The sequence below is a fragment of the Hemitrygon akajei genome, unplaced genomic scaffold (genome assembly GCF_048418815.1).
Source record: "Hemitrygon akajei unplaced genomic scaffold, sHemAka1.3 Scf000101, whole genome shotgun sequence".
Taxonomy (NCBI): Eukaryota; Metazoa; Chordata; class Chondrichthyes; order Myliobatiformes; family Dasyatidae; genus Hemitrygon; species Hemitrygon akajei.
In genome coordinates, this window is record NW_027331987.1 from 2,226,388 (window position 1) to 2,241,843 (window position 15,456).

General features: G+C 46.0%; 2 protein-coding genes across 6 annotated transcripts in view; one reads left to right on the forward strand and one right to left on the reverse strand.

The window, feature by feature from the left end:
* LOC140723122 (uncharacterized) overlaps positions 1-15,424 on the reverse strand; it is a 28,697-nt gene extending 13,273 nt beyond the window's left edge. The window contains exons 1-4 of the mRNA XM_073037749.1: positions 15,305-15,424; positions 6,577-6,810; positions 4,012-4,034; positions 3,806-3,924 (exon numbers count right to left, since the gene is read on the reverse strand). Of these exons, the coding sequence (XP_072893850.1) occupies positions 3,806-3,924; positions 4,012-4,034; positions 6,577-6,810; positions 15,305-15,424 (496 nt within the window). The remainder of the gene's footprint in view (positions 1-3,805; positions 3,925-4,011; positions 4,035-6,576; positions 6,811-15,304) is intronic.
* The window catches only part of LOC140723130 (uncharacterized), a 1,246,679-nt gene that overhangs the window by 1,036,656 nt on the left and 194,567 nt on the right, over positions 1-15,456 (forward strand). The window lies entirely within an intron of this gene.

Genomic DNA, 15,456 nt, shown 5'->3' on the forward strand with positions numbered 1-15,456 from the left:
CCTTCCTCACCACTGACTCTACCTGCAAGTTAACCTTTAGGGTGTTCTGCAGAATCACTGCTAAGTCCATTTTCATCTCAGCTTTTTGGGTTTTCTCCCCATTTGAAAAAAAATAAATCTGCACATTATTTCGACGACCACAGTGCATGGCCATGCATTTTCCAACATTGTATATCATTTGCCACTTTCCTTCCCATTCTCCTCATTCAAGTCCTTGTCCAGCCTAACTGTTTCCTCAACACTACCGGCCCCTCCACCAATCTCCGTATCATCTGCAAACTTGGAAACAAAGCCATCTACTCTAGGACAAGAGAGTATGACTTCAGTATTGAAGGACTTCCTTTTAGAACTGAGATGCGGAGAAATTACTTTAGCCAGTGCATGGAAAATCTGTGGAATCTGTTGCCACAAGTGGCTGTTAAGGCCAAGTCATATTTAAGGCAGAGATAGATAGGTTCTTGATTAGCCAGGGCATCAAAGGGAATGGGGTGAAAGCAGGGGAGTGGGGATGACTGGAAGAATTGGATCTGCCTATGACTGAATGGTGGAGCAGTCTCGATGGGCCGAATGGCCTACTTCTGTTCCTATAGCTTATGGTCTATTCCATCAGCTAAATCTTGATATACAGCATAAAATGATGGTGTCCTAACACTGACCCCTGTGGAACACGCGTCACTGGCAGCCAACCAGAAATGGATCCCTTTACTCTCATTCGCTGTTCCCTACCAATCAGCCAATGTTCTAACCATGCCTGTAACTTCTCTGTAATACCATGGCCTCTTAACCTGGTTACCACCTTCATGTGTGGCACCTTGTCAAAGGCCTTCTGAGATTCCAAATATACAACATCCACTACATCCCCTTTATCGATCCTGCTTGTAATCTCCTCAAAGAATCCCAACAGGTTTGTCAGGCAGGATATTCCCTTAATAAAGCCATGCTGACTTGCCCTGTCTTGTCCAGTGTCACCAAGTATTCCATAACCTCATACTTAACAATTGACTCCAATTTCTTCCCAACCACAGAGGTGAGGCTAACTGGTCAATAATTTCCTTTCTGCTGCCTTCCTCCTTACTTAAAGAGCTAAGTGACATTTGCCATTTTCCATTTCTCTGGCACCATGCCAGGGTCCAATGATTTTTGAAAGATCATTTGAAATGTCTCCACAATGTCTACTGCGACCTCTTTCAGAACACTAGGGTGCAGTTCATCTGGTCCGGGTGACTTATGTACCTTTAGGTCTTTCAGCTTTTTGAGCACCTTCTCCCTTGTAACAGTAACTGCACTCACTTCTCTTCCCTCGCACTCTTCAACACCGGGCACAGTGCCAGTGTCCATGGTGACGACTGGTGCTAAATATTTGGTTTATCTGCCATCTCTTTAGCCCACGTCATTATATATCCGGCCTCATTTTCTACCAGTCCTATATCCACTCTCATCTCTGTTTTATTTTTTTACAATACTTGAAAAACAATTTGATATTGTTTGCTAACTTGTTTTACAAAGACAGGTGTGTAAAAAGGGCCTGAAGGATCTTTGGAGTCCAGACTCACCCCAACCACAAACTGTACCAGTTGCTACCATCCGGGATACGGTACCGCAGCATAAAAGCCAGGAGCAACAGGCTCCGGGACAGCTTCTTCAACCAGGCCATCAGACTGATTAACTCATGTGGACACAACTGTATTTCTATGTTATATTAACCAGCCTGTTGTACATAATATTCATCATAAATTACTATAAATCACATTGCACATTTAGACGGAGATGTAACGTAAAGATTTTTAATCATCATGTATATGAAGGATGTAAGTAATAAAGTCAATTCAATTCAAATCAATTTCTTGTTTATTTTTTCCCACCCAATCATCCTTTTAGTTCCTCTCTGTAGATATTTAAAAGCTACCCAATCCTCTCTCTTCCTCCTAATTTTTGTTTTGTTGTATGCCCTCTCTTTTGCCTTTACATTAACTTGTCTTCCCTTGTCAGCCACGGATTTACTATTTTGCCATTTGAGTATTTATTTATTTTTGGAATACATCTATCCTTCCCCTTCCTCATTTTCCCAGAAACTGACACCATTTCTGCTCTGCTCTCATCCCTGCCAGCATCTCCTTCCAATTTGCTTTGGCCAACTCCTCTCTCAGACCACTGTAATTTCTTTTACTTCTCTGAAATACTACAATGTCAGACTTAACTGTCTCCTTATCAAATTTCAAGTTGAACTCAGCATGTTGTGAGCACTACCTCCTAAGGTTTCTTTTAACTACTCACCTCTGGTTCAATACATAACACCCAATCCAGTCGAGCTGTTCCCCGAGTAGGCTCAACGACAAACTGCTCTAGAAAGCCATCACATTGCATTCAACAAACTCACTCTGTTGAGATCCTTTACCAACCTGATTTTCCCAATTGACCTGCATGTTGAAATCTCCCATGATTATCATAACATTGTCCTTTTCATCAGCCTTTTCTATTTCCAGTTGTAATCTGTGGGCCTCATCCCACTGACTGTTGGGAGGCCTGTATATGACTGGTGTCAGTGTCATTTTTACTTTTGCAGTTCCTTACCTCAACCCACAAGGATTCAACATCTTCCAATCCTATGTCACATCTTGCTGCTGATTTACCAGCAGAGCCACACCACCCCATCACTTCCTTCCTCCGATACATTGTGTAACCTTGGACATTCAGCTCCCAACTACAACCATCCTTCAGCCACGATTCCGTGATGGCCACAACATCATACCTGACAATGCTATCTTTGCATTTTAACCATCAGTCCTATCTCTTCTCTCCAGTTCCCGACCCCCCCCCCCCCCCACCAAATTAGTTCAGACCCTCCCCAACAGCTCTATCAAACCTCTCTGTGAGAATATTGTTCTCGCTCGGGTCGAGGTGCGACCCATCCCTTTTGAGCAGGTCATTCCTCCACCAGAACAGATCCCAATGATCCACGAACCTGAATCCCTGTTCCCAGCACCATCTTCTCAGCCATGTTTATCTGTCAAATTATCCTGTTTCTACCCTCACCAGCACGTGGCACAGGCAGCAATCCAGAAATTACAACCCTGGGGGTGCTGCTTCTGAGCTTTCTACCAAGCTAGCCAGATTCTTTTCAGGACCTCTTTGCTTTTACTTCCAATGTCTTTGTCCCAAAATTTACCAAGATGTCTGGCTCTTTTCCCTCCCTCTCTAAAATGCTGCAGACACGATTCGAGGCATCCCTGACCCTGGCACCCAGGAGGCAACATACCATTCGGGTGTCCCGTTCACACCAATAGATTCTCCTGTCTGTTCTCCTGACGATTCAGTCCCCGATCACGACCACTCCCCTCTTCTGCCTCGAACAACAGTGAGAGATGCTGATCCGGAAGGGGGAAGACCTGTGTCAGTCAGACTCTGCACTCACAGGGAACAGAGGACGTGTGTATTTTCCTGACAATCCCGGTCACCACACTGATACCTGCTTTTATTCCCTACAATATTATCGTCAGTATTAAATTCCCAGTTCCTTTGGTAGATCCAAACTCATGTCCTGGTGTTTTAGTGCATTTGCCTGGGATTGGAACACAGTGGTTCATCTGCCAGTCCGTGTACTGGTTGTATTGTGACACTGTGCTGGCGTGTACAGGGGTCTGACATCTCCAGCTACCCATGTGACAGCAATGCCTCCCAGTCGGTGGGGTTGATGTCGAATAAACTTCAGTTCCCCTTCAGCCCAGTATTACAGACAATCTTTGCATCAAATTGGAACTAAATTGAGCTTCATAAACAAGGAGAAATGAATCTTTGTAAGTTTTACCTCGATTAATAGCATCAAGCGTTTCTCTCAGCACTGTGTTCAACAAATAGAGGTGATCAAATTTTTCAACCGGTAGGGTCTCATCTGTCACGGACAATTCCTGGACATTGTCATTCATCCTGTAAATATTAAACTGCTGGTTATAAATTGCTATTCTGAACTATTTTACAAATCCATTCAGGGTTTCAGTAAAGGGCCTGTCCTACCTTCTGTTCCGACGAGCTTCCTCCTGAAATAAATAAAACACAAATCCGATTAGACTTGGACTTACTGTCCACATCCTGAACTTCATCCAAATCATTACCAGGTGTTGAAAATTCCCACTCCCGCTGTCACTCACACACACGGACAATACCGAACCACAGGGTAACTTACAGGGAAAGTTTCTGAATGTCAGACCATTACTGAGAGGATGAAACTTACAGGGAAGACAGGACAGGCTGTGCATTATCATCTGGATATGATGTCAGTGTGGTAGGATGGAGGAATTTAAGATCAGTGATGTATGTGATTGTGTGTGGGTGGAGGAAGTACCTCTATTTATGGGAAGTCTTGTGGGGAGATGTAATTCCAGATGGATTTTAACAAATTCCACAAGTAATTTATTGAGGAGGATGTGGAACTCGCTGCCACAGGAGTGGTTGAAATGGAACAGCAGAGACTGACTGTAATGGGGAGGCTGGATAAACACGTGAGGGACCAGAGATTTCGGGGCACTGTTGCTGGTTGTGGTGAGTAGGTGGCAGGAGGATTGTGAAGCAGGGAAACTGATAGAAGATGGATCTAATGGCCTGTTTATGATAGAGAATGGGATATAATCCCATGTGAAATGTATCCAAAAAATAAAGAGACAGTGAAAGATTCCCATCTGATGGAAACTGGATATGGAGGATAAGTCTGATGTGTGGGTCACATTCTTTGCTCTCACTGATTGACAGAGAGACCCTCACACCCACCGCCCCAGACACACTCACAGCCTGGGACTGGAACTGGGTGTTAATGGGAGTTTTAGAGGATATTAGATAGATAGATAGATAGATAGATAGATAGATAGATAGATAGATAGATAGATAGATAGATAGATAGATAGATAGATAGATAGATAGATAGATAGATACTTTATTCATCCGCATGGGGAAATTCAACATTTTTTTTCCAATGTCCCATACACTTGTTGTAGCAAAACTAATTACATACAATACTTAACTCAGTAAAAATATGATATGCATCTAAATCACTAACTCAAAAAGCATTAATAATAGCTTTTAAAAAGTTCTTAAGTCCTGGCGGTTGGATTGTAAAGCCTAATGGCATTGGGGAGTATTGACCTCTTCATCCTGTCTGAGGAGCATTGCATCGATAGTAACCTGTCGCTGAAACTGCTTCTCTGTCTCTGGATGGTGCTATGTAGAGGATGTTCAGGGTTTTCCATAATTGACCATAGCCTACTCAGCGCCCTTCGCTCAGCTACCGATGTTAAACTCTCCAGTACTTTGCCCACGACAGAGCCCGCCTTCCTTACCAGCTTATTAAGACGTGAGGCGTCCCTCTTCTTAATGCTTCCTCCCCAACACGCCACCACAAAGAAGAGGGCGCTCTCCACAACTGACCTATAGAACATCTTCAGCATCTCACTACAGACATTGAATGACGCCAACCTTCTAAGGAAGTACAGTCGACTCTGTGCCTTCCTGCACAAGGCATCTGTGTTGGCAGTCCAGTCTAGCTTCTCGTCTAACTGTACTCCCAGATACTTGTAGGTCTTAACCTGCTCCACACATTCTCCATTAATGATCACTGGCTCCATATGAGGCCTAGATCTCCTAAAGTCCACCACCATCTCCTTTAATGCGGTAATTAAGGAAACAGTCAGCAGCTCTGTGTTAAGATCGGAGTAAATAATCTCAGAGAGATTTGCATTCTGTCCTGGGATGTACAGAAGTTGTGGAAGTCCAGTTTTGGGACAGTAGACAATAGGTGCAGGAGTAGGCCATTCGGCCCTTCTAGCCAGCACCACCATTCACTGTGATCATGGCTGATCATACACAATAAGTACCCTGTTCCTGCCCTCTCCCCATATCCCTTGACCCCCATCTATAAGAGCTCTATCTAACTCTTGAAGGCATCCAGAGGCATCCTACCCCTTATTCTTAAACTGTGGCCTCTAGTTGTGGACTCACCCATCAGCGGGAACATGCTTCCTGCCTCCAGCGTGTCCAAACCCTTAATAATCTTATTATTATTGGACAACAACAACCCTGAATAGATGCATCAATTGTCTGGTGAGAAACAGTTTACTGCCATTTGTAAATGCTGTGTGTAGGAGCAACGCGTCTGTTTTCCGTCTGCATTGTATTCTGTGTTATGTGTTTATTATGGTAACTCGTCATGTGAGTGGGGACGTGGTAAAAGCGAAGGGAAAAAGTTACGTATCTGTACTTTGTTCTGGGCAGTTTTGAGCTGGGGACGGGCGGATGTCATTCTGTCCTTGACCGCTGTGTTGCAGCTTACTTTACAATGAATTACCCTGAAGTTTCATCACTTCAAGATTGTATTTTGCTAATGAAGGACTGAAAGCGTATCTTGGACATTTTGAAATGTCATTATTGGAGTGATGGGAGGGCGCATCATGCAAATATAACAACTTGTGTGAGGTCACCAGCAGCGGCAATTGATTTGTTAGAATTGGCCGCTGTGCTGTGTTTATTTCAAATATGCCACTGTTCATTTAGTGCCCTTTGACAGAAACAAATTGAAATATAATTCCTCACCTTGAGAAACATCACACTGTCTTTTTGATCCATCTGTTCCTTTAACTTAGAGATTTCCTCTTGAATAATCCTTATATTCTCTTGAAGAGCTAGAAGATTTTTCTCCATTCGATTGAGAATCCTCTTCTCTTCTTCCCTGAGATCCCTGAGGAAGCTCTGCTCTTTCTCAGTGATAATCTGCCGCAGTTCAGCAAACTGGGATATGATATGGGACTGAAGGCTGTGTGACTGTTCCTGTTGAATGAAAGGTGAAGATTAATATACTGCATTGCTGTGTTTTGTTTACTTTTGTCGTTAAGTTCGGTCTATTAGACTCACATTTTCCTGAAACCTATCCTCACTTATTGACCCATAATCTCCCATCTGATTTACGCACACCCTCCCCACCTTTACAGGGTTAACGGTAATTAGCCATTCATCCAGCATGTCCTTGGGATGTGTCCGAGTCTCTCGTGGTCACAGGGAGAGCATGCAAACTCCACACAGACAGCACCAGAGGTCAGGATCGAACCCAGGTCACTGGAGCTGCGATACTCGGCTATTCTGCGTTAAATGGAGCAAAACTCAACAGTAATATCAGAAATTCCGCTCAGGAAGCCTCACCCGAACTCCGGAAATCTTCTCTTTCTGTTGCTGCTCCTTTTCCTGGAAGTCTGATTTCTTTTTTGTGAGAGAGTCTAAGGAAGATTTTAGCTGATCCTGGAAGTCAGAGAGTGAAGGAAATAGAAACAAAGATGCATGAAAATAAACAGGTGATCAAACCCGATTATCACACAAAACGCAGGAGGAACTCAGTGAGTCAGGCAGCATCTATTCAGGGGAAATAAACAGTCGGTGTTTCGGGATGAGACCCTTCATCAGGACTGGGAAGGAATGGGACAGAAGCCAGAATAAGAAGGTTGGGGATGAGAACCAGCTGACAGATGACGGGTGACACAACGTGAGGGGGAACGTGGGGGAGGGTGATGAACTGAGAAGCTGAGAGGGGACAGGTGGAAGAGGTAAAGGGCTGGAGAAGAAGGAATCTAATACGAGAGGACAATCGACCATGGAAGAAACGGGAGGAACTGGGCTGTTTGCGGCCCTGAATGATGACGAGGGAGGAGATTAAGAGTCAGGTGTAGCACTTGTCCCGCTTGCAGGTGTCGGTGCCAGGAGAGAGATCAGTGGGGAGGAGCGAGTGGATCTGGGCGATACAGTACGGGGAGCGATCCGTATAGAGAGCGGAGAGTTGCAGGGTGAGGTGGGCTGTGGGACGGAGAGATGCTAGAATCCCTTTGGAGATGGTTGAAGTTTAAACTGAATGATCAGTTAATTTTGGAGCCTTGTGCGATGGTATGTATGTATGAGAAAATGAGTTGAGTATTAAATTAACGTTAGTTTTACCGTGTACATTTTAACAGCTTCTTTAATCAGCATGAATCGGTGTTCTCTGTGTTCCTTCACACCTGCACAGATCAGTGTCTTGTCCGTTTCACAAAACAGCTTCAGTTCTTCCTCATGTTCCTCGCAGTGACTTTTACTTTCCTTCCCTTTCGGATTCAGGTTTAGATTTCGAAATTTTTCAGCCAGATTTGCTAAGGCCCGATTCACCCTGAGGGTGCGGTCAGCAAACACCTCTCTACATTCCGGGCAGGAGTTTCTGTCCTCGCTTTCCCAACACAGTGTGATACAAGAGCGACAGAAGTTGTGCCCACACTCCAGTGTAACCGGTTCAGTGAAGAAATCCAGGCAGATGGGACAAATTACCTCCTCGGTCCAACTCTCGGCCGTTCCTTTCGAAGCCATGTTAACTCCCAGCACTTCCTGATTCAGAATGCTTTCACTTTCGGGGAGCTGCTGATCCCCTGAGGTACCGCGATTGTCCGCTACGCGCGCTGCAGACTCAGGGAATGAACATTATGTTGCTCTCTGTGGGAAGGAATTGTGGTAATTTCCAGATCAGTGAGGGATCAGAAACAGATTAAGCAGGTCAGAACAGAATGAAAACTCAGCCATAGACTGCCTAAGCCCGGATATGAAAGGAGAAGGGTCGGGCATGAGGCTAGCAGCCCCATCCCATAAAAACCCAGTGTGACAGAAACATCAAATGAATCTCCAAAGGCCTCATCCCTGAGATCGGAAGGTCCTTCCCCGGAAGACGATTGAAGTCGTGCGGTGAAAGGAGAAGCCACAGGGCCGGTAACCTTCGCCCTGGACAGGGGACTCTGACGAGCTGCTGTTGACGGCCTGTGTCCCGGTAGGCGTGATGGGCTAAAGAAGAAGCAGAACAGAAATGAAGCCAGAGAGAAGAGCCTGGTTCAGTCTGAGGCCGGACTGAAAGGGACAAGTTCTGAAAAGAGAGGCACAAGAGACTGCAGATGCTGGAATCCTGAGTAAAAAACGTGATGACAGGGGAACTCAGTGGGTCGGGCAGCAAATGTGGAGAAAAATGTACAATCAACATTCCGGGTCGGGATCCTTCATCTGGACTGTCTCAACCCAAAATGTCGATTTTCCATTTCCCTCCACAGACGCTGCCTGACGAGCTGTGTAACTCCAGCAGCTCGTTTTTACTTTTTTCAAGGTATAAAGAGAGTCAGGCTGGGGTGTTACATGATGGTTCAGTAAATATTTAAAGTGATTATTAAATTAGTTCATACCATGTAATGTAATGTGCTGTAGATTTCTATGTTTCTATATGAACTCCTCATCTTCTGACAAGGCAAGGATCGGGCATCCTGACTGACCATCAAATTCTCTGATTGTATTCCTGTCTGCATGAGAATGGGCAATTTCTGTCTTTAATCAACCTGTAACTTGGCTCAATTTGTTCTTTGGTATTATTTCAAGTTCTGGTCATGTCCCACAACATTGCAAAGAGCACTTGGGACAAGGCAGGAACAGGGTATTGATAGTAATTGATCAGCCATGGTCTCAAAATGGCGGTGCAGGCTAGAAGGGCCGAATGGTCTACTTCTGCACCTATTGTCTATTGTCTACATGTCCGATCCTGGAGATTTTCTGATTCCTTGGATTCCCTCCCCCCAGCTGATGGACAGTGATGAACCCATTGATGGCAATGGCAATGACATGAAAGTAGCTATTCGCATCTTCAACATGAGTCTAGATCAGAGAAGAGTACCCAGACAGTGGAAAACATCCTGTATTGTCCCGGTACCGAAGAAACCACAACCAAAGGAGTTGAATGACTTCAGACCTGTTGCCTTGACGTCGCACGTGATGAAGACCATGGAGCGGCTGATAATACAGAATCTGAGGCCACAAACCAGGCACGCCCGGGATCCGCTTCAGTTTGCGTATAAGGAGAAGGTGGGAGTGGAGGATGCTATCACGTATTTGCTGCACAAATCACTCTCTCACCTAGATGGGGTCAGTTGTGCTGTGAGGATTACATTCCTTGACTTCTCTAGTGCCTTTAACACCATCCAGCCCAAGATCTTAAAGCACAAACTAACGGAGATGGGAGTAGACTCTCACATGGTGGATTGGATAGTGGACTACTTGACAGATAGACCTCAGTATGTGCGGTTGGGAGACTGTACGTCTGACACGGTGGTCAGCAGCACAGGAGCGCCACAGGGAACCGTACTCTCTCCGATCCTGTTCACCCTGTACACATCAGACTTCCAATATAACTCGGAGTCCTGCCATTTGCAGAAGTTCGCTGATGACACGGCCATAGTGGGGTGTGTCAGGAATGGACAGGAGGAGGAGTATAGGAAACTGATACAGGACTTTGTGATATGGTGCAACTCAAACTACCTGCGTCTCAATATCACCAAGACCAAGGAGCTGGTGGTGGACTTTAGGAGATCTAGGCCTCATATGGAGCCAGTGATCATTAATGGAGAATGTGTGGAGCAGGTTAAGACCTACAAGTATCTGGGAGTACAGTTAGACGAGAAGCTAGACTGGACTGCCAACACAGATGCCTTGTGCAGGAAGGCACAGAGTCGACTGTACTTCCTTAGAAGGTTGGCGTCATTCAATGTCTGCAGTGAGATGCTGAAGATGTTCTATAGGTCAGTTGTTGAGAGCGCCCTCTTCTTTGTGGTGGCGTGTTGGGGAGGAAGCATTAAGAAGAAGGACGCCTCACGTCTTAATAAGCTGGTAAGGAAGGCGGGCTCTGTCGTGGGCAAAGTACTGGAGAGTTTAACATCGGTAGCTGAGCGAAGGGCGCTGAGTAGGCTACGGTCAATTATGGAAAACCCTGAACATCCTCTACATAGCACCATCCAGAGACAGAGAAGCAGTTTCAGTGACAGGTTACTGTCGATGCAATGCTCCTCAGACAGGATGAAGAGGTCAATACTCCCCAATGCCATTAGGCTTTACAATTCAACTGCCAGGACTTAAGAACTTTTTTAAAGCTATTATTAATGCTTTTTGAGTTAGTGATTTAGATGCATATCATATTATTACTGAGTTAAGTATTGAATGTAATGAGTTTTTTTTGCTACAACAAGTGTATGGGACATTGGAAAAAAATGTTGAATTTCCCCATGGGGATGAATAAAGTATCTATCTATCTATCTATCTATCTATAACTCAGTTGGCATCAAGGACAAAGCTGGTTTGTATCCTTCTTTACCCAGCGGGAACTAAATCTGACGGAAGGATTTTTTTTGCCATACAGCACTAAATGACATTTTTACTGATTGGAAGGTAGCCTTTTCATCCAAGATTAACTAGGAAATATATTTTTGTACCGTGTTACTAATCCTTGCATGTATACAGCTGGACCTCGGCAGTGTTTGAGAGAGACATTCGCTCACATTTCCTCCGACTGTACCAGGACAACGCTGGCAGTGTCGCCCATGGCTGCCTCTTTACCCAGAAGGCCGCACGAACGAGAAACCTATCTGTCAGCCACCGAACGATCTAGCGATGCGCATGCGCAGCAGACATGGCGGCGGCTCCAGCGCTCGTCAACTGAAAACTCCCCGGGGCCCGGGTACGGATCGTGGGGCTGAGGAACAGGGAACGGAGCGGGGCTGTCCTGGGACGCAGGACCAGTGCGGCAGGAGCTCACAGTAATAACCCTTCAATCGCGTTTCAGACACCGGAGATTGATTCCCGCCCGGAGACCTTATGAACCTCTCGTTTACTGAGCGCATGCGCCATATCCAGAATGACCTGCGACCTCCGCGCATGCGCATGCGAGTAAACAGGAGGAAAAATTTGAGATGTGGAAAATCCAAAGCAACAGACTGGAAATGCTGGAGGAAAATCAGAGGGGCCGGCAGCAACTATGGAGAGGAGAGAACAGTCGGCGTTTCAGACCGAGACCCTTCTTCAGGACTGGAAAGGAATGGAGGGAGTAAGAATGTGAAGGGAGGTGAGATAATAGTGTGAACAGAAACGTGGACAGGACAGTTCTTTGTGGGTCCCCAGTACCACTCATCACCACTTCCGGCAGAGAACCACCGGCAGTGCAAACTGGGGTCTATCTGTCAGGAAGGCAGTAATCCAGGAGTGAGTGAGTTTGTCTACGCCCATCCTTTGCAGGTTGTTGCACTGAAGAAGTGACTGGATTGTATTGAAGGCACTAGCGAAATTTAAAAAAAGCGATTCTCACAATGCCAATGGGAGTGAGCTCGCTGCAACAGGTAGATTATGTATCCACACCCTCATGAGGTTGGTAGGCAAACTCCAGAGTGTCCAGGGTAAGTCAGGACCAGCCTCTCGGTCACCTTCATCACATGAGATAGATAGATAGATAGATAGATAGATAGATAGATAGATAGATACTTTATTCATCCCCATGGGGAAATTCAACATTTTTTTCCAATGTCCCATACACTTGTTGTAGCAAAAACTAATTACATACAATACTTAACTCAGTAATAATATGAAATGCATCTAAATCACTAACTCAAAAAGTATTAATAATAGCTTTAAAAAAAGTTTTTAAGTCCTGGCAGTTGAATTGTAAAGCCTAATGGCATTGGGGAGTATTGACCTCTTCATCCTGTCTGAGGAGCATTGCATCGATAGTAACCTGTCACTGAAACTGCTTCTCTGTCTCTGGATGGTGCTATGTAGAGGATGTTCAGGGTTTTCCATAATTGACCGTAGCCTACTCAGCGCCCTTCGCTCAGCTACCGATGTTAAACTCTCCAGTACTTTGCCCACGACAGAGCCCGCCTTCCTTACCAGCTTATTAAGACGTGAGGCGTCCCTCTTCTTAATGCTTCCTCCCCAACACGCCACCACAAAGAAGAGGGCGCTCTCAACAACTGACCTATAGAACATCTTCAGCATCTCACTACAGACATTGAATGACGCCAACCTTCTAAGGAAGTACAGTCGACTCTGTGCCTTCCTGCACAAGGCATCTGTGTTGGCAGTCCAGTCTAGCTTCTCGTCCAACTGTACTCCCAGATACTTGTAGGTCTTAACCTGCTCCACACATTCTCCATTAATGATCACTGGCTCCATATGAGGCCTAGATCTCCTAAAGTCCACCACCATCTCCTTGGTCTTGGTGATATTGAGACGCAGGTAGTTTGAGTTGCACCATATCACAAAGTCCTGTATCAGTTTCCTATACTCCTCCTCCTGTCCATTCCTGACACACCCCACTATGGCCGTGTCATCAGCGAACTTCTGCACATGGCAGGACTCCGAGTTATATTGGAAGTCTGATGTGTACAGGGTGAACAGGACCGGAGAGAGTACGGTTCCCTGCGGCGCTCCTGTGCTGCTGACCACCGTGTCAGACCTACAGTCTCCCAACCGCACATACTGAGGTCTATCTGTCAAGTAGTCCACTATCCAATCCACCATGTGAGAGTCTACTCCCATCTCCGTTAGTTTGTGCTTTAAGATCTTGGGCTGGATGGTGTTAAAGGCACTAGAGAAGTCAAGGAATGTAATCCTCACAGCACAACTGACCCCATCTAGGTGAGAGAGTGATTTGTGCAGCAAATACGTGATAGCATCCTCCACTCCCACCTTCTCCTTATACGCAAACTGAAGCGGATCCTGGGCGTGCCTGGTTTGTGGCCTCAGATTCTGTATTATCAGCCGCTCCATGGTCTTCATCACGTGCGACGTCAAGGCACCTGTTCTATCATCCACCTGTTGCAGTGAGCTCACTCCCACCGGAATGATGCTGGTGGCATTGTGAGAATCATAATTTTAGATCGCTCTAGTGCCTTCAGTGCAATCCATCCGCGTCTTCTGAGCAAGAAGCTGCAAAGAATGGGTGTAGACAAATCCACTCTCCCCTGGATCACTGCCTTCCTGACTGATAGAGCCCAGTTTGTACCGCTGGGTGGTTCTCTGCCTGAGGTGGAGGTGAGTGTCACTGGAGCCCCACCAGGGACTGTCCTGTCTCCGTTTCTGTTCACACTGTACACCTCAGACTTTCAGTACAACTCTGAGTCTGGCCACTTGCAGAAGTTCTCTGATGACTCTGCAGAGATGGGCAGGAGTCGGAGAACAGAGGACTGGTGGGCAGGTTTGTGGAATAGTGAGGGAGGAATCACCTGCTCCTGAATGTGGCCGAAACCAGGGAAATGGTGATTGATTTTAGGAGGAAGAGGACAGTGACGAGTCCTGTATACATTCTGGGAGAAGAGGTCATTGTGGTGGAGGAGTACAATTAGCTGGGTGTTCACCTCGGCAATAGATATGACTGGAAAAACAACAGAAAGGTTGTTTTCAAGAAGGGGATGAGTAGACTCTATCTTCTATGAAGCCGAGATGCTTGAATGTGTGAGGCGGGTTGGTGCAGATCGTTTACCAGTCTGCTGTAGCGAGTGCGGTCTTCTTTGCTGCTTTCTGTTGGGGGAGCAGCATCGGTGCAAAATGACAAAATAAACTCATCAGAAAACATGGATCCATCCTTGGACTCTTTCGAGTTAGTTGTGGGGAGGGGGTCACTGAACAAACTGTTAGCGATTATGGACAATCTGTCATATCCTCTCCATGACCTACCCGACAGGCAGCAGAGTCCCCATCCCTCTTTCCAACAGACTCACTCATCCCTGCCGTCTCAAGCATAGTTACACAGATTGTTTCTTACCAAATGCAAGAGTTCATCTTTCTGCGATAGGTGAACACACATCTTAGTTCAATAATCCCTGCATTATTATTTTATTCAATATTATTCCACATTGGTACAGTATTACTGTATATATTATTATTCTCTACTTTCTTATTAGTAAAGTCTGCACACTGCTAAGTGTGTTTCTAAATGTTGCTGCGGTAACGGAATGAATTTCCCACTCAGGATCAATAAAATATTATTATTCTCCAGCCCTTCATCTCTCTCATATATTAACTTCTCAGCTCTTAACTCTCCCCGTCTCCCGGTTTACCCTATCACCTCATCTCCCCCCACATTCTTACTCCCTCCCTTCCTTTCCAGTCCTGAAGAAGGGTGTGGGTCTGAAACGCCGACTGTTCACTCCTCTCCATTGTTGCTCCAGCATTTTGTGGGTGTTGCTTTGGATTTCCGCGACTGCAGATTTTTTTATCCTGTTTTATCCAATGCGCATGCGTGGGCGGCACAGCCAATCGTGAACATTGCGCATGCGCTCAGCAGACGAGAGGCTCTCAGGGATCGGACGCAGGTAGGAGCGGGGCCGCGGGTGGGAACTTAATCACCGGCGTCTGAACCGCGATTAAAGGAAAATTACTATGAGCTCCGTCCACACTGCTCCCGCACCTCAGGACAGTCCCAGTCCTTTCCGTCTCTCTCAGCCCCACGATTTACCCGAGCCACGGGGAGTTTGCGGCGCCGCCATTTCTCCGGCGCATACGCATCGCTGTTTCCTTTGATGGCGGAGAGACAGGTTTCTCCTCCGTGGTGTCTTCTGGGTAAGGAGGCAGCCATGGTTGACGCGCCAGCGTTGTCCCCATAGAGAA